Below are 23,790 nucleotides of genomic sequence, written 5' to 3' on the forward strand. Positions count from 1 at the left end.
TTATACCCAATGCAGAATGTTTAATGAAGTAGCTGAGTCACAGCTCTTAAGACACAAAACAATATTATAACTCAAAGTCAAATATGTACTCATTGGCCAGATATATTCGTCGGAATATAAGAGCTGCCAATGCCAAAGTCAAGATGACAATCAGTACAGCGGATCCGCCATGATCAGTGTGGTGGTCTCTTGGCGGCCGGCCCTGGGTCACAGCTGGTGAAGTAGACGACCTTCTCTGACCCTGCTGTTGGGCCCGGCGCTGTCGAGGGCTCATGGAGGTATCCTCAGCTACAGGTTGGGCAGGTTGTTGAAGGGATGCTGCTAAGGTGTTCTGGACTCCACACTATGAAATTTTAAGAAATTCTGTTTGAAATTGGCAAAGAACAATTTCAATACAGGCTCTTCAACAGCACACGGAATCTCCGAGCGCTAAATATGACTAAGGGCAAAACTACCAAGAATTCTCTGAATGCTGAGGTTAGTAATTCACCCCCAGGAATAAGCTAGCAACACAATTTATTCTGGGTGCTCACCAGGTAGAGGAGGGCTTTACCAGCAACAAATAAGACAAGGAAAGAGTTTGCCCATATTCTCCATAGACTGCTTTGTACTCTCCTCCAGCAGCAATTCAAACAGTATCTGCTAGGCATCTGGGTACCTCCCTTCTTCCAGGAGACTCAAGGAGGGAAGCAATTTGAGTCCCACTTCTACATAAAAACTTGCCATATTCTAAATGGCAAAAAAGGGCAACTCGTAACAGTGTTATTCCCCCAGTGTTATCTTATTACATCAACAATCAGAGAACATAGGAAATAATTTCAAACCATATGTTCTTCATAATAATATTGTTATAAAAAATAGATGTGGGGGGCTTCCCTGGTGGCGCAGTGGTTGAGAGTCCGCCTGCCGATGCAGGGGACGCGGGTTTGTGCCCCGGTCCGGGAAGATCCCACGTGCCGCAGAGCGGCTGGGCCCGTGAGCCATGGCCGCTGAGCCTGCGCGTCCGGAGCCTGTGCTCCGCAACGGGAGAGGCCACAACAGTGAGAGGCCCGCGTACCGCAAACAACAACAACAAAAAAAACAAGCTGGTAGTATCAATTCAGAAACTAGCATAAGAGACGGATTCATCTTAAGGCTTTGATTTTATACATATTGTTTTTTCTGTTAGTTTGAGGGGAGAACACTATCCTGCCCATATACCTGACTAAAACAGGGAGTCTTATCATTACTAGGCCGGCTTCTCCACTTCATAGACGTGTGACCCTAAGCAAGTTATTTAACTTAAGACTCAGCTCCCTCTCCTGTACAAGGATACTATACAGTTCAGTAGTTGTGAAGATTAAATAGGATAATGATATAAAGTGCTTAGGATGAACAATTGCTTATTAAATGTTAGTCATTATTAATATTACTATCGATATATCCCTTTGAAGACTCCAGATTTAGGTAACAAAAAAAGTCATGACTTTATTTAGTACTGCTTTTCAGAACTTGATTTAGTGCTGCTTTTCAGAACTTTATTAGTATGATTATTTGGAGTTGAAGGACTAATTGGACTAAATTTTGATTGTTCATATTGAACTGCAGATGGAGAATCAAGTTGGCCTTAGCATTTTCAAAATGCCATAGGTTTGGTGGTAGGACTTTTAAATCTCTGCTGTTTGCCTAAACTTGTTCAAACACACATATCACAGAATGAAGACTTAAGTCATAATAGTTTCCATTTCCTTCATTAAGATGAAGTGATATTTCTGGGAATGTAGAAGTATATAAAAAAATCACAGGCACAGATAAGTCCCTTGTTTTATATATATATATATATATATATATATATATATATATATATATATATAAGCTTTTCTATAGTAACCTAGAATAGCATCTGGGAGGGAGTTTTGTGTTAAAATGAAATGGCTTATTCAGAACCTCAATCCCCGGGAAGAAGAAAAAAGTCTGACAGACTTGAAAAACATAAAATGACCATCAATATTGTTCCCATTTCTACATAGCTAAAAAATCTGCATCAAATCAACAGATGGCCTGATGTTATCTGCTGTATTTAGACTTTGGGCAATCTCTCGCCCCCTCAAGGCTAAAAAAACTTACCTTAGCTGGGATTTGATGTATAACATCTCAGTGAATTTATATTACACTTTCATGTAAATCAGCTACCCCCAGCCAAAACGAGGTTTCAGTTACTTCCACAGTGATCAAATTATATAATCACACTCTGAGGTAATCTGTATGTAAATGTAGTTAAGAGCTAAATTTGCAATTTTATTGTTTTAACCAGAATTGGTATCAATCACCTATACCTACGAAGAAGAGTTCTGCTTTATGTACTTTAAAATCAAAATGGGTGGTGATCATTTTGTAATGTATAGAAGTATCAAATCACTATGCTGTGCGCCAAATTAACGTAATGTTGTAGGTAAATTAAACTTCCCAAACAAACAAACTCATAGAAAAAGAGATCAGACTTGGGGTTACCAGAGACAGGGGCCTGGGGGGAGGGGAAATGGATGAAGGTGGTCAGAAGGTACAAACTCCCAGTTATAAGATAAATAAGTACTAGGGATGTCATGTACAATACGATTAATGGAATGAACACTGCTCTTTGTTATGCATGAAAGTTATTAAGAGAGGAAATCCTAAGAGTTCTCACCACAAGGAAGAAACATTTTTTTCTTTTTTCATTTATTTTGTAATCTCTGAGATAATGGATGTTCACTAAACTTATTGTGGCAATCATTTCATGGTGTATGTAAGTCAGATCACTGTGCTGTATACTTTTAAACTTATAGTGCTGTATGTCAATTATATTGCAATAAAACTGGAAGAAAAAATAAGAAAAAAATCAAAATGGAAAAGACTACTGTAATAACAAAACCACTGTTTGTGCAATCTAATTTACTAAACTTCTTGCTTTCTTTATCTGTATTCCTAGTATTTTTTTAAAGTGCCAATCCTAAGATTCATTTATTCAACCAACATATACCGATTGACCATCTACTATATACAAGGCACTATGCCAAGCACTAGGGATATCATGCAGTAGAAACACAGCCCTGATCCTCAAGGAACCTACATTCTGGGAAGGGAGACAGACAATAAATAACTAATTATAAAATAAATTACAACTGGAATAAGTATAACTGGAATATGCAACAGGAGACTTGACATAGATTTAAAATAGACTAAAGACAGATTTAAATACATCACAAGTATTAGGAGACTGTCCTTATAGGTGAAAAAAGATTACTACCCTCCTCTCTGTAATAGGATGGTTCCATTTTTTAAAAAACTATTTATGATATAAAAAAAATTAGAGGGCTTCCCTGGTAGCACAGTGGTTAAGAATCCGCCTGCCAATGCAGGGGACACGGGTTCCAGCCCTGCTCCAGGAAGATCCCACATGCTGCAGAGCAACTAAGCCTGTGTGCCACAACTACTGAGCCTGAGCTCTAGAGCCCGCAAGCCACAACTACTGAGACTGCGTGCCACAACTACGGAAGCCTGCATGCCTAGAGCCTGTGCTCCACAGCAAGAGAAGCCACTGCAATGAGAAGCCCTCACACCACAAGGAAGAGTAGCCCCCACTCGCCGCAACTAGAGAAAGCCAGCGCACAGCAACGGAGGACCCAATGCGGCCAATAAATAAATAAAATCTATAAGATAAATAAATTTAAAACTATTAGAATTCTAAAGGTGAAAAGTAATCTGAATTTTTGAAAACTACTGCAAGCTAAAACATTTACTGACTAAAATTAATTCACTATATCTCTCTGTAATTCATGAAATTACATGGGCAACACCTAAAAATGATTTAACTCTTAGCATGCACTTTTTTCTTATACTTCCATCTCCAGTCCCCCAAAAACTTCCTTTAGAGCACCCTCTCCCCTGCTTTCTCCAATCAACTTCTTTCTGCCCATCTCACTCTCTGAATGGGAGAAGACCACTCAGTCCCACTTTATAATAAGTATTCCTGAGTAAAAGGAAAATCTGTATTTGCCCAGCTTCTATTTCAGTTTTCCTGACCCCTTAAAATCCTCTATAAACCGGACGGGGGAAAAGATGTGGCTACTCGACCAAACAATCTGTTACAAAAGAGACAGCTCCTCTCTCATATATAGGAAGGAGGGGCTTCCCTGGTGGTGCAGTGGTTAAGAATCCGTCTGCCAACGCAGGGGACACGGGTTCGAGCCCTGGTCCGGGAAGATCCCACATGCCGTGGAGCAACTAAGCCTGTGCAACACAACTACTGAGCCCGCACTCTAGAGCCCGTGAGCCACAACTACTGAGCCCATGTGCCACAACTACTGAAGCCCACGTGCCTAGAGCCCATGCTCCACAAGAGAAGCCCATACACCTCAAGGAAGAGTCGTGCCTGCTCGCCACAACTAGAGAAAGCCCGTGCACAGCAATGAAGACCCAATGTAGCTAAAAATAAATAAATAAATTTATTTAAAAATTAAAAATAGAAAGGAAAGTCAATGTTTTCCCCCATAATCCTAATTATTTAGCAACAATCCAGTCACAGTTTCTTAATCAGTCTCTCCAACAACCAAAGCACGCTAATGTTTAGACAATAGGTCAGGGCACAGCTAATAAGACCCATAGCATCCATGTAATCTTTCACTCAATAATTATTTATTAGACACTTACTATGTCCAAGGGAGCACCGTCCAACAGAACTTTTTGAGATGATAATGTTCTGTATCTATGCTGTCTAATACAGTAGCCACTAGCCACATGTGGCTCTTGAATACTTGAAATGTAGCCAGTGTGACTAAGGAACTGAATTTTTAATTTAGTTTCATTCTGAATAAGGTAAATTCAAATTTAGATAGTCACATGTGGCTAGTGGCTACTGTACTGGACAGAGATGGTCTAAGGCAAATCTTTGACTCCAGGCCTTTAAGTCAGTGCCTTAATGCAGCTTAACGAACCTTCCAGAGATAGAGTGTCTATTTATTTATTTATTTATTTATTATTTATTTTTTTGTGTGTGTGGTACGCGGGCCTCTCACTGTTGTGGCCTCTCCCGTTGCGGAGCACAGGCTCAGCGGCCATGGCTCACGGGCCCAGCCGCTCCGCGGCATGTGGGATCTTCCCGGACCGGGGCACGAACCCGTATCCCCTGCATCGGCAGGCGGATTCTCAACCACTGCGCCACCAAGGAAGCCCCAGAGTGCCTATTTAGAAAGCAGCTAATGTATGTATATTTTGTTTCATTCAGAGTCTAGCACTATATTGAAACTAACTTTTCAGAAATGTCATAGAATTCTGGAAGGACAATAGGACCTAAAATTTGTTTAGTCCATCCCCATTTAACAGAAAAGAAGGCTCAGAAGATATGAATAACTTGCTTAAGATACTACAATTCACTAGAGGGAAAGCTAGGCTAGAACCCAACTGTTAGAAGAACCAAAATATTCAGATATTTCATCTAGATATCGCCTCTTCTACTGCAAATAATGACAATGGTATAGATATAGATACAGATATAAAAGATAAGAGCCATACCGATGTACTTGCTGTAGCACCCTGGAATGTTGTAGGTATATCATCCTGTAAATCGTTTAGTGAAAAAGAGTGGTTTAAGTCCGACTCAGTAATAGTCTTTCCAGATGAATTGACTTCTGCCTAAAAAAAAAGATACACCCAAGAGCAGTGTCACAAGAGGAGATGTACAGAATAACCCACAACCTACTAAGTCCTCTCCTGGATTTATTTTAATTAGTACTTTAATATAAACTAGTCAGTTAAGCTCTGAGCATTCATTTGTGTCCAATACTGTGCTAGATATTTAAGGAAGAGTAGACAATACCTATTCTCAAGGAGCTGTTACTTGGTGAGGAACAAAACTAACACTCCTGGTTCACAATCCCCTCCAAAAAGCTCTAAAAACTCAAGTTTTTTGTAATTTTCAGGCAAAGTCTGACATGTGAGGCTATTAACAGTCTTGATCGCACATTACTGTAAATTTTCCCAGGTTCGCTGATGAGATATTAATAGATCTGATTATGGGGTGCTGCCCTAGATCCCACTATGGATGTTAGTACAGGTTTAATATTTCTAAAATCTGAAATTCTGATGTACAAAAGACATCTGGCCCTAAGATTTTTCAGGGAAGTAATGTTAAGTACAATAGGAATCCTCAGAAGGAAGAAAATAACCAACACTTATTAAGCACCTCCTCTTCCAGGCACCGCAGTAAAATAGAAGGGAAAATTTCTCCCAAGAACTGGACATGGGAGGATATACAAGATGTAGAGAGGGGAGAAAAGGGAGGAGGCAGCATGTTGCTTAAGGCAGGTTGACTTTTTTTGATGGAGCTAAAAATTAAATTCCAGAAGTAATTATATGCAGAGCAAAAGGATGAGAGACATGTCAAAATATTAATAACAGCTATTTCTTGGGGATGGGATTATGCATGATTGTTATTTTCTTCTTATTGTTTATCTATATTTTCTATAATAATAGTTAAAATATATTAAGCACCAGAGACAGTTCTAAATGCAATACATTTAAATGAGCATTAACTCAATTCTCATAAGAATACTACAAGTACCATTATTATTCACAGATAAGAAAAAGGTACAATGTAAGTAATATGCCTGATGTCCTACTACCAATAAGCAGCAAAGCTGAGATTTGAACCCTGGCACATATACCAGAGTCTAAGTTTTAACCATTACTATGCTATAATAATAATGCTGCTGCTGTGAATATATATTATTAGTTTTGTAATAAGAAAAATTACTTGTAAAAACCTCAGTGAGACAGAACTACATTTCTTTACTTTCTGTCCAAAAGTTGGCAATAAACAAAAGGGCTACAGAATTAGAATTTATTTACAAATTTAGAGTACCTTAAAACTGATTTGTCTAGCCAGTTCCTTGGCTTCTTGGTCAGCCTGACTTGAATCACTTCCAGATTTTAAAGGCAACAAGACATCCTTCATGGCAAAGCCACATCCCTCACAACAGAAATCTTGTGATCTGGTAAGAAGTAATTTTTTGATGGGTATAAATCAAATACTTGAGAGTTAATCCAAGACACGCAAATACTGAATGATTAAATTTAAAAGCTCTCTCAACAATTCCGTATCACACTCATCTATATGCAAATTAGACAATTTTGTCAATAATTATAGTTCTGAGACAAATACACAAGTTAAACTGTTTTTTAAAAAAATCCATGTCAGGGGTCTTCCCCGGCGGCGCAGTGGTGGAGAGTCCGCCTGCCGATGCGGAGGATGCGGTTCGTGCCCCGGTCCGGGAAGATCCCACATGCCGCGGAGTGGCTGGGCCCGTGAACCATGGCCGCTGAGCCTGCGCGTCCGGAGCCTGTGCTCCGCAACGGGAGAGGCCACAACAGGGAGAGACCCGCGTACCGCAAAAAAAAAAAAAAAAAAAAAAAAAAAAAAAAAATCCAGTCAGTTATACCTTAATTTTAACAATCTGAAATTTAAAAAAAATAAAAACTAGGGCTTAGATTTCATTTTTTCCTAACACACTGCCTAAATAAAGTAAGCTTTAGATCTGTAAGACAAAACATATAAATTGTTTAACTACACTATCCTCAAGATCACACATAACAAGTCTATGTAAAAAGTCCATTTTTTTTTTTTTTTTTGGTGGTACGCGGGCCTCTCACTGCTGTGGCCTCTCCCGTTGCGGAGCACAGGCTCCGGACGCGCAGGCTCAGCGGCCATGGCTCACGGGCCCAGCCACTCCGCGGCATGTGGGATCTTCCCGGACCGGGGCACGAACCCGCGTCCCCTGCATCGGCAGGTGGATTCTCAACCACTGCGCCACCAGGGAGGCCCCTAAGAAGTTCATTTTAAAGCTCAAATCGGGAATTCCCTGGCAGTCCAGTGGTGAAGACTCGGCACTTTCACTGCTGTGGGCCCGGGTTTGATCTCTGGTCGGGGAACTAAGATCCCACAGGCCATGTGGTGCAGCCAAATAAAAACAAATTTTTTTAATAAAATAAAACAGAATTTACAGATATTTCCAAGGAAAAACTCACAAACCCTACTCATCAAAATAGTAGTACAACTTGAAAGATCAGAGAACTTGTAGAAAATCCAGACACTGAAATTCATCATTCATTATAATAAACACAGGCTCAAAATAAGCCTGCTAACCAGACTATTTCCTAATATTAATTTGTTTCTGTATGTTTTTATTTTCTTCTTTGTATGATTGGAAGTAAATGTGTATAATATGCAGAAATATATATTGTTACATTGCTGAACTTTTAAAAAAACTATTTTGTCCTACTTTTAGTTCAACAAGAGTCTTAGATCTTGAAGAATATACTACTTATAACTTCATGTAGACAAAATATATGTAAAACTTGGGTTAATTTAGTGTTTACTGATGAATATTTTTTGTTTCACTAGAAGTAGCACTGCTGTCCATATCCTTTGAGAATCAATTGTAGCCAAATTATTTACCTTAAAATGTGTTCACTTTTAACTGAGAAGTCACATGAAGTTTAAAGGAGAAAGTTTATTTTTAATATATTAGTATTAGTTTATCCACAAGGACAGTATGCTACCATGGTTGAATGCAAAATCATGTTTTAGAAAGCCTGTATCACAGACTAAGAACTAGAATATATAGAGTGAGAAGTCTAAACAAAAAGTTATTTGGTTTTTTTTTTTTAACCTTGTACATGAAATGAACTGGATGGAAGTATCAAGATAGAAAGTTGACATAGGAAATCAAAACAAATGCTATGTAATCCAAGTACATATTACAGTTTGTGAATAGTAGCTGCAAGGTATATACCAAACTTGGGAATAAGGTTTAAAAAGAAAAGTTGCTGACAAAACAGGGAGTCTATCAAATCTTTCCGAGGCTAAAGTCTATCTGATTTAACAAACATCTATGGAGGGCCATTCTGGGCTGGGCTAGGGTAAGATATACTACAATTTAATTAACATAATAGGTCTGAAAGGTGGTAGGCAGCAAAGTCCAGAACAGGACAACGATCAAAATCAAGAATTAGTTTTAGCACCACTCAAAGGAGAGGCTACTCTGAATCTAATGACTAATCTGGGTTATACAGACAGAATGTACTTGAATAAAACCAAGAAGGCAATACCACTGGGAAACTACAACTTGATAAAGAAAATCTTTGCTTTATTCCAGATCATTTATTGAGCCCTTGCTATGTGGCAGATGCTACAGATACAAAGATGATAAAATGGATTCCCTCCCTGCCTTCAAGGAGTGTTTAAACTTTTGTGGAAAGCTACATACATATCATTACTCTGGCTCTTTTCCATCTGTAAAACTGCCCAAGTGGAGACAAATGACCAGTACTATCTTCTAGAAGGTATTGCTCATCATAGGTTGATATTATCAACTACTTGTGTGTGTGTGTGTGTGTGTGTGTGTGTGTGTGTTACATGGGCCTCTCACTGTCGTGGCCTCTCCTGTTGTGGAGCACAGGCTCCGGACGCGCAGGCTCAGCGGCCATGGCTCACGGGCCCAGCCGCTCCGCGGCATGTGGGATCTTCCCGGACCAGGGCACGAACCCGTGTCCCCTGCATCAGCAGGCGGACTCTCAACCACTTCGCCACCAGGGAAGTCCTATCAACTACTTTTTAAAACTAGATAGCATGAAACAAATTCTTTAGAGTCTGGTCGCCCCTGGGGAAATTGATACAACTGAATTTCTGAAATAGCAAAACTAAGACTAGATCCTGTAGAACCAAGGTGAGTCACAAAGAGACAGAGCCTACCTCCTAGTAGCCATTATCCAGAACAGTATTCAGATCGTAACAAATAAGGAAATGCAAAACTTACTTTTTCGCAAGGGCTCTTCTTTCCTCAGGTGTGTAATCTAGAGAACCTATGGCTCCCTCTCCTTTTGTTGGCATAAACCCAATGATGGCTAATAATGCTGTTCTTACTGAAATAAAAAGTAAACATCAATCTAAGTTGCTCAGTAAAAGGAACTGGGTTTACTCTGGAAAGAGAAAAAGAAAAGACTCATAGGGTTTCACTGAAGAGGTACAAGTTGGGGACTGTATTAAAATGATGCAAAAATCTAGACAAGGAAAAGAATTTTATTACTTATTCAATAATATCAAATTATTTATCCAAAAGAGCTTCAACCTCAAGAGAGTACTATACATTATTATTATGAATTGACTAAAGTTATATAAGATTTATATTCACTTTAAATACTCACTACTCCATGAAGGCTGCCAAGTTTCAGGATGATGTCCCGAGATGCTCAAACAGATTTTCTTGCCTACTTCAAATCGTCCATTAGCCTTAGGAATAATAAGGTATTTTAAAAGTTATACATGTGTGTGTTTAATGTTTTATACTTTAAAGTATAAATATATTTTATATATAAAGAACTTTTAAAGATAATTTTTTAGAGAATTTTAAAAGGATGGACCCTCCAAGGGGATAGATTTTTATCCTCTTACAGATACTCCACAAATGTTTGCTGGATTCTGAATGAAGAATAAAAGCTGTTTTTAGAAGTTCTAGCAGCTTTGTGAAACTGAGTTGCACAAGTGACATCTAAATAATTGACATATAAAGATGTCCTGATACCCTCCTCTGTGCCTAGTATGGTGCTAGACTCTGGAAAGGATCTAAAAGAGAAGAAACTAGATACTGGGGAGGTAGGCTCTGAGATGGCAGTGATTCTCAGAAGGATGAGGCAGTTTCGTGCAGGAACACAGAAGTGACAGATGAGAGAGGATGACGCCAGTTTTGTCTTGGCAGAAGAGCTACTGACGATGTCCGGCAGGCAGGCAGAAATACAGACACGCTGGTATCAGAAGAAGATAATACATTTCTGGTACCTGACTTTCACAGAGGTGATCGTTGAAACCATTTCATAGAAATAAGAGAAAACAGCTGTAGTCTGAACTCGTAGACTACCCATACTCAGGGGAAGGATAGGAAAAAGAGGCATGAAGTTAGAATGTAAGTTCCACGTGGGCAGAGAATTTGACTTATTCTCTGCCACACCCACAGGGTGCATGATACATGTTTAATAAATATTTGTTGAATGAAGCCTGGAGAAGACTTTTCGAAAGAGAGGAAGTGAATCAGAAAGAGTTAAGTACTGAAAACCAGGACAAAGACGACATCATCGGTGAACAGCTGCTGCCCCACTGCCCCCCACCAGTTTCCCCACGCACCAGCCCTCCCTTCAGACCACCTGGCTCTCCCCACGATCTAGCAACTAAAAGAAGAGAAGGGCCCCTCCAGGGCCTCCTGCTCCAGCCCTACTGCCAGCATTAACAATTCTCAACAACACCTAGTGTTTAGTAAGCACCTTCTATATGCCAGGAACTTTATAGTGTGATTATATTTACCATACACATCCCTTTTGACAAATGAGAAAACTGAATTTCAAAGAGATTATGTAACCTGCCTGTGGTGTAATGGAAACCACACTGGCCAGAATCCAAGGCTATTGGCTCTAAAACTAATGCTCTTTCCACTACATCAGACACTGTAAGTAAAAGCAACATTAATTTGGTAATGATGAATATCTTTTCTTTTACCATTTGCTATCCCCATGTGTATCAGATGTTTAACTTAAACTTAGATGGAATAGGATGAAGACTGAGAAGAGGTGGTGAGATTTCTCCAACTGGTCTCTGAGACTGCTGTAGTAAGCCTGTTTAAACAGGGTGCTATGTGTGGGAACCAGAACACAACGGGCTAAACTAGAGTTAGCATGTCTTGAAGGTTATCAGAAGAGAAAAATAAGACTGCAGCTTAAAGTGGGAGCAGAGATATGGGAAGGTTTTTGTGTTTTATTTTTGCTTCTTTCAAGATTAGGGGATAATTAAACACACATAAATGAAAGGAAATGAAGGAAGAAAAGCTTAACACTTAAGAGAGGAATTTACTGATGGAATAATGTCCCAGGAAATAAAAGAGAAAACTGGATCAACAGCTTTCCTTTACATGGAGATAAAATATGTGAAGCTAGAGAGAAATTCTAAGATATAAATAGTAATAACATAGCTAACATTTATTGAGGACCGTGTCAGTTCTTATTCTAAGAGCCGCTCGAGGAAACTCAAGAACAAAGCATAAGAAAGGTGAGAAACTGAAGGAGATAACGGGATTAAGAGGTCCAATAACAGTAACTACCCTTTATTGAGTACTTACCATGTGCCAGCCTAGCACTTTGCATACAATTAATTCACTGAATCCTAACAACCACACTATGGCAATTAGCATCATGAGTACTTCTCAGATGCTTCAACTTCCTAGGAATTTTTTTCCAGAAATAAATACAGTCCAAGGTCTGGTCTTCAAAAGCAAAGTCATAATAATAATGGTCCACTTTATTTCTTAATGAAAATGAGTATGCATACACAGTTTACAGCCACCAGGAAGAGTTACACCAGAAGCATTCTAAAAAGTCAAGAATTCTTACCGTTAGGAGAATAATGCTTGGTGGTTTCATGGGATACTCTGGTGGCAGTACTATTCGTCCATGATAAACTCCTCCATCAAAATCTGAATCTGGGGGCCCTCTAACTGTGAAGTGCCATTCAAAAAGGTTATCCTGAACAAAAACAATAACCAACAAGGAATCAATAACATTAAAAAGTTGGATTTTTTTAATCAGTATTAGAAACATGGGTGAGAAAAATTAACTTTTTATATTATTGCTAGAACAGTTTCTAATGCACACAATGTCTCAAGTATAAAAGTTACAAATAAAAGCTCTTAAATCTAGTTTTCATGTCCCATAAGAGCTAAAATGTTTTTAAACAAATGCATTTTAAAACATCTGAGCATTGTTATATATTCATAAATAAGATTATAGATTTACATATTTCCTATTACTTTAGCTCCATTTATTTTCTCTGAAGAATCTCTTCTGGAGCCCTGAAGTTTTAATCTGGACTAATTGCTTTCTTGACACATTCCAAAATTCTTCACTTGAATGTCTTCTAGGTTTACTGGAATCTCAATCTTCCTCTGTATTTATTTGTTGTTGTTTGTTTTTTTGGTTTTTGCATTATTTTGATGTGGTTTATTGTCAACTATGTGCCTCTGAAAGGAATACAAGGAAGAAAATCTGTCTGAAAATATATTTATTTTGAGTTCATGCTTGATTGTTCTCTGGATGGGGATTTAATTAATTAATTAAAAAATCATTTGATCTAAAAAAAGATTATAGACTTAATTTAACTGTAAATTAATCCTTATATCCTAATTAGTGATAATTATTATTTATATAATCAAATAATTTAGTATAAATTTGGATTGTTTTAGCAAACATTTAAAACAAAATTATCCCTCATAGATGCCTACAAGCTCTTTAGTAAGTGGTCAGTAATATTAACACATAGGCTGTTAACATCATCTTACAGTTAACTACGTACTTCATAGCTTGCAAAATGCTTGCACATATTATCACATCTTATTCTCACTATTACCATGAAAACCAGATCGGGCACATTTAAATACCCTTCTTTCACAGACGGAAAGACTGAAGAGAGGTAGAGATGTTCGTACAAAAAGCCCAAACTAGCTGTAGAGACCCCTCAAGGGGCTAAGTCTACCACCTGTAGAGTCTGGAGTTCTTTCCACTTTCCCTCCTGAGGGAAGACCTAAAACTAATTTAGTATCTGAGGCCCACTTTATAGAGACCAGAAATCTGCTTCTTCTAAAATGTCTGATTCTGAATGGCTAATAGAAATACTCAGTGTACACCTGAAACTAACACATTGTAAATTAAAATACTTCAATTTTTTTTAATGGTTAAAAACAAAAGTAAAAAAAAAACCCACAAAAAACTCAGGAACTATAGGGAATAAAATATATCAATAAAGCATATCAAACACATTTGTAATGATTCAAAGCAATGAAAAAACAATTTTAAGAAACTTGTTTAAAATATTAAAATATTAAAATACATATGTAGAAGACAGAGATAGAAACTAACCTCTAAAGGCTGTGCATGATAATGATCTGTTGGATCTTTCAATTCTGCTGCTTCTTTCATTAAACGTTTAACAGCTAAAATAAAATTCACAAGATAGAGACATTTAAAATTTACTTTTCTAAGTGATTAGCACAGATTTACAAACCTAATGAAAAAGTTCCTACTTCAACAAAAAATGTGTAGAGGACTTGTTCAACAGAGCATATCATTTAATTATGGGATAATAGTAATAAAGGTGGGGAGGAAATGGTAGCTAGGCACTAGAAGAGTTACACGTTAAATTAAATATATAGGGAAGTCTCATAAAGTCACTATTTTTATTTAGTAAGTACTTATATATACTTCCTATATGGTAGCACTCAAACATTAATTCATGTAATCCTCAAAACAACTCTATGAGATAGGTGTGATTTTTAACCCCATTTTCCAGATGAAGAAACTGAGACATGGAGAAATTATATAACATGTCCAAGGTCACACAGCTGATAAATGACAGAGCTAGGATTCCAACACAGGCAGTCCAACTCTACCTTGTTAAAATATTTAACAAAAACGTGGCCTCTGGAACTCATGCTCATGAACAGTAAACCCCCTATATCCTCAACCTCTTGGGACTTTCTACCCACTATCTTGCATTAACTTAATGGCACTGTCCCAGAGATCAATGAATCTCTATAGCCCTAGCTGAATTCCCTTTTGAAATGATTCTTTGGCTTAATTAAAACCTCCAATCCACTGACCCCATAACATTCTTCACCCCACCTATACCTACATTCACTTCCCTCTTCATCCACACTTTTGGCTCTTAGGAGTTCCTCTTTCATGTTCCCCCGACAAAATTTAATTCTGAGCCAACTCAACCATCTTCTTTTTCTTTTTAATATTTATTTTATTTATGTTTTGTGGTGGTTTTTTTTGGTCTGCGTCGGGTCTTAGTGGCACACACAGGCTCTTCGTTGTGGTGCACAGGCTCCAGGGCACGTGGGCTCTGTAGTTTGCCACAGACGGACTCTCGCTGAGACGGAGCTCAGTAGTTGTGGCCCACGGGCTTAGCTGCCCCGCGGCCTGTGGGATCTTAGTTGCCCAACCAGGGATCGAACCTGTGTCCCCTGCATTGGAAGGATTCTTTACCACTGCACCACCAGGGAAGTCCCCCAACCATCGCGCAGGCTCAGCAGCCATGGCTCACAGGCCCAGCCACTCTGCGGCATGCGGGACCCTCCCAGACCGGGGCACGAACCCGTGTCCCCTGCATCGGTAGGCAGACTCCCAACCACTGCGCCACCAGGGAAGCCCCTCCCAACCATCTTTTTATCTGGAGTCTATACCCAAACAGCTGAGCATTACTGAAGGGGGTTTAAAAAGTCAGAGACAGGCACATTGATGCCATTATAGAGTTATTAACGACAATCTCCACTGGGACACAATGCCACCCTGTGTTCCTACATTTCTCTGGGAAGCCTCCACCCAACCCCCTCCAAGGAGCACTCCAAGACTATCTCACACCTATTAACTCTCAATTCTCTTCCACCTCTTTCAGTTAATGCCACAGACTTTTAGCCCCATGATCAATGACTATTAACAGCTTATGACAGTTTACAATCCTATGTGTATCTGTACCCTCTTTCCTCCCCTATTGGTTCACAAAGGTCAATCCTTTGATTCCAGCCCCCTCACCCTCAAGCTTTAGGTGCTGAAAAAATGTCAGGATACTGGTGTAGGATACAGGAGAGCAAAGCCAGGGAAACACCAGATGGCCCAAGGCTCTCCAAAACTCTGCTTGAGAACCAACTGACACAGTTCAATACATGCTATGAGAGAGGTGTGCACCAGGTGGGCACCTAACCTGAGAGCAGACAGAAGAGAAAAGGGGTCAGGTACTGACATCTGAAAGAAAGACAGTAGGAATTACCCAGCTCGGTATGAATAAGCAGAGGAAACTATAAAAGTAAATCTGTGGTGGCACAGGTTGTAACGTTACGGGGAGAGGTTAACTAAGAAGAAACTCTCACACACTACAACCAAACAGTTCGGTATGTGTCAAGACTTTTTGCATAAAATTTCATTTTAATCAAGGGTTCCTAAGCTGGAAAAAAACTCTTAAGTCACCATCCTATTCCATAGCTATTAATATTCTTTTCCATCTCCGACTCTGAGCTAAACCCTATAGGCAGAGAATTTGTTCATCTGATCAGCAAATATTCATTAAGTTCATACTAGATGCTATAGCTACAACCAAAATAAAATATAGCTTCTGTTATCAAGGAGCTTATAGTCTGGGGGGAGGAGTCAATACAAATCAGCATGATAAATGCTATATTAGAAACACGCACATACATATTGAAACACGATCTACCCCCAAGTTCCAGACACTAGGCTTTGCTCCATGCTTTGCACACAGCTCACCTTCTCTCTGCTTCAGACCTTCCTTCCTACACAGCAACTCCTCAGCTTGCACTGCGGCTCCTCCTCCCCTCCCCCACTTCATCACTGAGTCTGGCTCCCACCAGACCTTTATGAAATTGACTCAGGAAGGTCTCCCTGACACCTTCCTTTGTCCACTCTCAGAGGAGCGACTAGAGATTTCCATTTGGACAGATAAAAATCCTTGTGGAGTCCTGGCAGGAGAGTGGAGAGCAGGAATGCTCTCTAAGCTATTTAGTTTGGAAACCACTGCCCTGCATACTGGCTTGAGTCCCCTTGCTCTAAGTCCTCTTAACACCTTATAATTTTTCTTTCATAAAGTTCATCTCACTTGTGATTAACACCTGTCCTTCCTGCTCAACAACATTTACTTCATCGCAGTCTCCTCAAGGCTTAGCACACTCAAGTATTAGCTGAAATGAATGTTACTATCTTCCCCCCAACAAAACTCTTTCCAAGGATCTGATTAAAAAGCAGTGCTTTTGGGGACTTCCCTGGAGATCCAGTGGTTAGGACTCCATGCTTCCACTGCAGGGGGCACGGCTTCGATCCCTAGTCAGGGAGCTAAGATCCTGCAAGCCACACAGCATGGTCCAAAAAAAAAAAAAAAAAAAAGCAGTGGTTCTCAAATTTATTTGATAATGAGACAAAATCCTTCGTTCAAAGAAAGGTTTAAGGAGAACCTCAATATGTAAAACGTAACAGCAGGGCCAGCATGAAAGGCCCTTCAGGCTATTTATCCCCATCCCCCCATTCTACCTAAGGGGCCCACGGAAAGAGAACTGAAAGCCCCTGTTTTAGAGCCGTGTAAAAATATCACTAAGTTAATATAATTAGATATAAATAAAATCATGGAAGTTGTTATGAAGTTAATTAGTTTAACTTGATTACTGCCAGCAATCAAAGATGCCAGGAAGACTGTTTTTCTTTATCCCTCATCAACAGGCTGCAAAATGATTAAGCTGAAGAGGTCAGATTTTATGCCATTCCATAACATTATCACATTTTCTCTGCCTCTTCGTCACTCAGCTCAGTTCAACAGAGGAAAATAAACACCCAATGGATATTATGAGAGATGTATGAAAGGGTCGGAATTGCTACAGGAAAGAATTTAAAGGAACAATCATTGGCTCAACCACTAAACAAGTTGATTTTATTAGTCCACAGGCCACACAGGCACATACCATGTGAGAGACAAAGTACAAAGCCAAACAGAAGGTAAGAGTATTCTAGTGTTTTTATAATCTCTTTTTTTCTGAAACAACATATACTATGAACACCTTCGTGAAAAAGAATGTGGACTCTGGAATTAGAGCTGCATTAAAATTCTGGCTCTGGGGACTTCCCTGGTGGCACAGTGGTTACGAATCCACCTTCCAATGCAGGGAACACAGGTTCAATCCTTGGTCTGGGAAGATCCCACATACCGCAGTGCAACTAAGCCCGTGCACCACAACTACTGAGCCTGCACTCTAGAGCCCCCAAGCCACAACTACTGAGCCCACGTGCCACAACGACCGAAGCCTGCGCACCTAGAGCCCATGCTCTGCAACAAGAGAAGCCACAACAATGAGAGGCCTGCACACGGCATCTAGAGAAAGCCCGCACGTGGCAATGAAGACCCAATGCCGCGAAAAATAAATAATTACATATATATATATATTTAAAATATGGCTCTGATATTTTGTAGCTCTAAATCCTTGAACAAGTCACTTATAATCTTATTCTGCCTCAATGTTCATATCTGTCAAATGAAAGTCAATAATTTTGTCACATAATTCTCCTTTCCTTTTCACCCCTTCCTCTTCCCCAGGTCAGAAATGGATTGAGATTTAAGGCCCTCTCAATGATTCTCCCTGGTTCAAATCCAGACCATACGCATGTGTAGTTGGCCACATGGCATGGCTCCCTAGCTCCCCAAAAGAAATATCAGTGCTATGGAATAGTCAAGATTTAAAGTACTACCTGGAAACTAGGGCTAGAGCTTAGTCTGCCTCTCCTGATACTCCATCTCTTGCTACCACATGGTTAGTGAGGAAACTTCTTCCACTCCAGCTCCTCTGTTATCTCTTTGCAAGGTTATCAGTGGAACTCTCCAACCATGGTAAGACAAGATGTGCCAGGAAAGAGAAGGGGGGTGGGCAGCACCTGCATTCCTGCTCTCATTCTTCCTTTTCAGGGAGGCCACGGGATCACTCTGGATCCAAACTCTAGGCTCTAAGGGCCTCCCATTAGCGTTCCTCACATGCCCAGGTAGCTCACTGGACTTTGGAGACAAAGCGCCAGCGAAAGGGGTCTTTTACAGGTCACTGTCTCTCATGCATCTGATTCTCTTGGAAAGTAGCAATGAATATCTTGATATCATCCATCTCCAAGTTATCGAGGATGTGAATCCAACGTCATGCTCCCCAACCGCCTCTCCCTGCTCCCATAGTGAAGGCACTTAAGCAAATACTTTAAGGACTCATGTTTCTGCCCACAAAGACCCTGCAAAGGTATCCATTCAATTTAAAGACTATCTGAGCCATGGAGATAGAAGAATGACTAAGACCTGCTTCTTGTCTTCAGAAAGCTTGTAGTGAGAGAGAAAGACATGAAAACAATTACAACACAAATATTGACCAAGTATGCACAAATATAGGGACTACCTTAGTCTGCCTATGGGAGCTGGACATGGCAGAACCTTAAAGAAGCTTGAAGAATTAATAGGAATTTCAAATGGATAAAAGGGAAGGCATTCTAAGCAGAGGTTCCAACAGGGACCAAGGAGAAGAGCTGCTCCAGCTGGAGAATCACTCAGGCAAAATGCATAGATGGTAAAAATGCAAAGGAGCACAGGAGTGATAGGAGATGAGGCTGGTGAGGAGGGCAAGCTAAACAGTTTACTTTGAACTTAATCCATAGCCGCCAGGAAGCTACTGAAATGTTTTCAATTTGAGGAGTGACCTAATCAGTTTTTGTTTTGTTTTAATTCATCTGGTAACAATAGTGAAGGATTAGATATGTGTGCCTGTGTGTATTGGCACCTGCGTGAAAATGCATGCATTTGTGTGTGTTTCAGGGTAGAGGGTGGAGTAAAGGAGTAGAACAAAGAGATCAAAGAGGACGCCAGTGGATTCCTGGGTGGCTGTCAAACCCTGGGTTAGGAATATTAGGGTGAGGTGCAAGTGTGGGGGAGAGAAAACTAATTAGTTTGGTTTGGGGTTTTTATACCTAGGAGAGATTTTTTTTGGTCTGTGGGAAATTTGGGTAAAGATGTTAAATCACCAGTAAGTTCTATGAATCTACAGCCTAGGAGAAGGGTTTAAATTGGACATTAAAGCTTGAGAATGATTAGCGTGAAGGGGCAGTAGACACCCTGGGCATGGATAGAATAACTCCTAGGTTTCTGATGGAGGTAGTGGGTGCCTTTGCACCAATCTCTTATATGCCTGCCAATCACCTGCTGAACGCAACCCATAGGGCCCTTCCAAAGAAATCTGCCACCGGAGGTTCGTTACACATACGTCTCCCTACTTCGTACTCCGAGACCCTGCGACTTTGGCCAGAAGGGACCCAAAAAGAGATCAGGGAGCCTGATGCAGAGGCAAGTACTGATACGCTAGCCAGAGGCTTATGAAGTGGTTCCACACAGAGCTCTGCACACAGCCAGAGGTCCATTCCAGAAAGATCGTAAAAAAATGTTTTCCATTGTAAAGCAATTATATGCCAATAAAGATGTTAAAAATATATACATATATATGTTTTCCCATCTATAAAATGAACAAATTTACTATCCATATGCTAACACACTGGTCTTTAACCATTTATTTGTACTGTCTTAACTTAATTGTCCCATCCATACCTCTAAGACAACTCCACATCAGATAGAGAGAAAAAGTGTTATATCTCTTACATTGTGCAGCGTTTTTAAACACTTCCTTTCACACATGCATTACCCTACGAAATATTACAAGACAATAAAACAAAGGAAGGAAACATTTTCACTATGCCTCCTGCACTTATTCAATAAGTCCCATATCTCATCTAATTTACCTTTTCCATGAACTCTAAATAATCTGTACAATGACCAAAAAAGGTTTTAAAATTTTTTTTCATTTTTAGAACAGCAGCACTACCTTTGAGGAAATGAAACCAAAAAGAGGAAGCAATTTATTACACAGTAGAAGCATGTCTACCCAAGTTCAGCCAGATGACAAGTAGGTCATATAGTATAGAAACATACAACATTCTGGAGAATTTTAAATGCTTACCACAATCTCAGGTATGATAACCTAACAAAATTGAGCAAGGTCCTCTGACAACAATCTCTTGGGACCCACCAATCCTCTGGACATCCCACTACGTACCTCAGCTGTCTCAAGGAACTTGATACCATGTGACCAAGGAGTCACCCTATGTTTTACCCACATAGTTTTATTAAAATCTAGCACAATCTTAACAATCTAGTCATTATACCATCTAATCTTAAAACTAAGCTTTTCTTTCCCTCTTTCTCTTTGATCTCCTCCCCCCCCCCCCCACCCGTGTTCTTAGGAGATGGGCTGGGGGCGGGGATTGTGAATCCACTGAAATTGAATCCTATAAATCTATTTCTTGGAGAGCCCATGGCCTTTGCCAGATTTTTTTAAAAGTCTTTGCCTCCCCAAATGTTATGACCAATTCTGTAAACTTAGTTACCTAAGAACGTTTCTTAGCCTGACCGCACTCTGGTTAACAAAGTTCTGTTCAATCAGTATCCTCAGGCTTTTCTGTATTCTTTGTACGTTTTTTAAGTTATTTTAAAAAATCAAGGATTCACAATTAGCTCTTTCCATGAGCGTGCTAATCTTGCTGATTCTTACTGAGAAATCGCTTCTTTGGAAGGAAAAAAAAAACCAACTAGCAAGGGTTGGTCAAACCATCACTAACATCCTAGGATTATCATGTGGAGCTTCTCCCTCCTAACAAATTTATCAAGGTACAGATCGAATACCATTTATAGAACACAAAGATTCGTTTCAAGCCTGTCTTAATCTGAGAGAGACGCTTACTTTTCGTGCATCTTTACGCTACATCAGAAAAGAATTTGAGGCTAGGATTGTTTGGCTGCTTCTTTGAATGAAGCACGGGCATTAAATACAGAAAGAGAAGTTTCTATGACTGAACATAGACATATATCATACTAGTCAGAACGGCAAAAATCATGGTTAGCTCTAAAGTACCCGGCTCAACTAGTTTTCGTAGCTTTTTGGTTAACTGGTATAGTCCAGAACATTTCCTTTATGTCTGTAATTCTATTCGCCCCAAATGCTGCAAACAGAACGTTTAAACTAAATCCTCAAATGGGAGTGGGTCAAGAAGCTAATAAAAGTCCGGTGGCGGCGACGGAGAAGGGCTAACGACGGTGTTCAGGGTGCAGGTAGGGCGAGGGGCTGAGGATCACTATTACCTAGGGACATCACCTTTACACCTGTGCTCGGGGATGAGTTGATAACCCAGCTCTACGCGGCGAAAATGAGGGCAGGACAGTCGCGGTGCGGAGGGGAGTCCCTAGGTTTGGTGCCCGCTCGGCAGCCCTGCTGCGCGGCCTGCACCAGCCCGGCAGGCGGCGGGCTCGCGTAGAGCGCGAAACCGGGAGCGGGGCCGCGAGCGGCGGCCGACGCGAGGGGACGACGGCGCGGGGCCCTGGAGTCCGGGGTCACTCCTCACTCCCGCCCACAGTGCGGCACCGCGCCCAGCCCGCAGCCCCGCTCACCCGGACTCTTCAGGTTGTAGCGGGTCTCCATGGCGGGTCGCTGTCCCGGCTCCGGCCTCCCGGCTCGCCGCCGCCGCCACTTCTCCGCGCCGCTGCCGCCCGGGTCTCAGCGCGGCTCGGACCAACCGGACCTGGCCCAGGAACCTCCGGGGACTCCGCCCAGCCCTGGCCAGGACTGCCAGCGGGGCGGGAGGGCGCGGGCAAGGCGCGGGCTCCGCAGTGGCGCGGGCTCCGCTGTAGCGCCGCCTCCTCCGCTGCTCCCCCGCCTCCCTGAGGGCTGGGCAGGCGCCGGCGCCGGCCCGGGTGTCGCTGAATCGGGGGCACAGGCTGGAGGTCAGCCTCCTCGTCTGGCCGCGGGCCCAACCCCGCCGCGGCCGCCCGGCCTGCGTCACCCGCCCTCTCCCCGGTTTTGTGAAGTTGTCCTGACGTGGCATTCGCTTCGTGGCGGGAGGGCGGCGCGGCCGCGGGCCACTTCACCGGCCCCGGGAAGCCCGCTCCGGGATCTGAAAGAGCGAGCAGCGCCCAGGTCGTCTTCCTCTCACCCCGGGCCCCGGGAGGCCGACCTTCCACCGGGCCCATCCGACGTCCCCCAGGCGCTCGCGGAGCTCCCCGCGGAGTGGCGCGGCCGGAAGCGCCCTGGCCCTGCTCGCTGCGGACTGGGTCCGGGCCCGGGCCCTCGACACCGGGTTCAGAGCCGCCCCGGCCCGGCGCCCGCGTGCACCGGCGCCTGCCAAGTGCTTTGTTTTTAGATCAATAGTTGTTTTGGGGTGGAAACAGTTAAATCGGGAAGATAAAATCCAGTGATAAGGGATTGAGTAGGGTTTTATAAGGATTCTTTTTCAGACAAATGTGTTTAGGTGCAAGGCACTTAAGCATTTGGGGAGATTAAAAAAAGAAGAATTGAATCGGGGAAAGCATACAAATATGAAAGGTATATCCTTAAAGAACACACTTCAGGCTTCATTGCGGAAAGAGTGGGATTGAGAAAAAGAGGACAGGACTGGGGGTTTTGAAGACTTAAAAGAGGAGCAAAGACTTAGGAAAAGAGGTGAGGTTGGAATGGTGAGGAGGATGAAGAGGGAAGGAAAGAAGGCTAGGTGGGATGAAGAGGGTTTATCAGGTTGGGCAAGTTTCATCTTGTTATGTAAAACTAGAAAACTTTCTTTTTGAAAGGCAGCAGAATATGCCACCTCAAAATATGCCTCTTTGGCATAAGGATTATTTTGAAATGATTTATTTATTATTATTATTTTTGCGGTACGCGGGCCTCTCACTGCTGTGGCCTCTCCCGTTGCGGAGCACAGGCTCCGGACGCGCAGGCTCAGCGGCCATGGCTCACGGGCCCAGCCGCTCCGCGGCATGTGGGATCTTCCCGGACCGGGGCACGAACCCGCGTCCCCTGCATCGGCAGGCGGACTCTCAACCACTGCGCCACCAGGGAAGCCCTGAGGTGATTATTTTTGAGAAATAGCAGGCTCAAGAGAATCTCTGAAAACAGAGTAGAAATTACTCTTTTCTAGGCGAAATTTAGGTTTGTTAGCGTCTCCCTCTCTCTAAAGAGAAGGAAGGTTGACTCTAAATCACAAGAGAGTCTGAATGGAGAAGGCACTGACAAATCTGCAAAATAATCTCTACCCTTGTTTAAGTGCTTTTCCTATAAC

The 23,790-nt window shown here is 41.5% G+C and overlaps 1 protein-coding gene across 1 annotated transcript; it reads right to left on the reverse strand.

Annotated features, from left to right (window-relative positions):
• On the reverse strand, window positions 1-22,395 carry UBE2J1 (ubiquitin conjugating enzyme E2 J1). Its single transcript, XM_059083256.2, has 8 exons — window positions 22,130-22,395; window positions 13,969-14,042; window positions 12,448-12,579; window positions 10,219-10,303; window positions 9,831-9,936; window positions 6,878-7,007; window positions 5,530-5,649; window positions 1-343 (listed from the first exon to the last, which is right to left on the reverse strand). The coding sequence occupies exons 1-8, from the start codon at window positions 22,158-22,160 to the stop codon at window positions 65-67; spliced, it is 957 nt and encodes a 318-aa protein (XP_058939239.1). The 5' UTR covers window positions 22,161-22,395; the 3' UTR covers window positions 1-64.
• Window positions 22,396-23,790: the final 1,395 nt, after the last annotated feature.

This window comes from Kogia breviceps, chromosome 13 (genome assembly GCF_026419965.1).
Source record: "Kogia breviceps isolate mKogBre1 chromosome 13, mKogBre1 haplotype 1, whole genome shotgun sequence".
NCBI lineage: Eukaryota > Metazoa > Chordata > Mammalia > Artiodactyla > Physeteridae > Kogia > Kogia breviceps.

Coding starts and splice junctions, on each gene's coding strand:
- UBE2J1 (XM_059083256.2), bottom strand. CDS start 22,160: ATGGAGACCCGCTACAACCTGAAGAGTCCGG. Junction 10,304..12,447: donor CAAGCATTATTCTCCTAACG/GTAAGAATTCTT, acceptor ATTATTCCTAAG/GCTAATGGACGATTTGAAGT. Junction 5,650..6,877: donor CTAGACAAATCAGTTTTAAG/GTACTCTAAATT, acceptor CTTTTTTTTTAG/GCAGAAGTCAATTCATCTGG.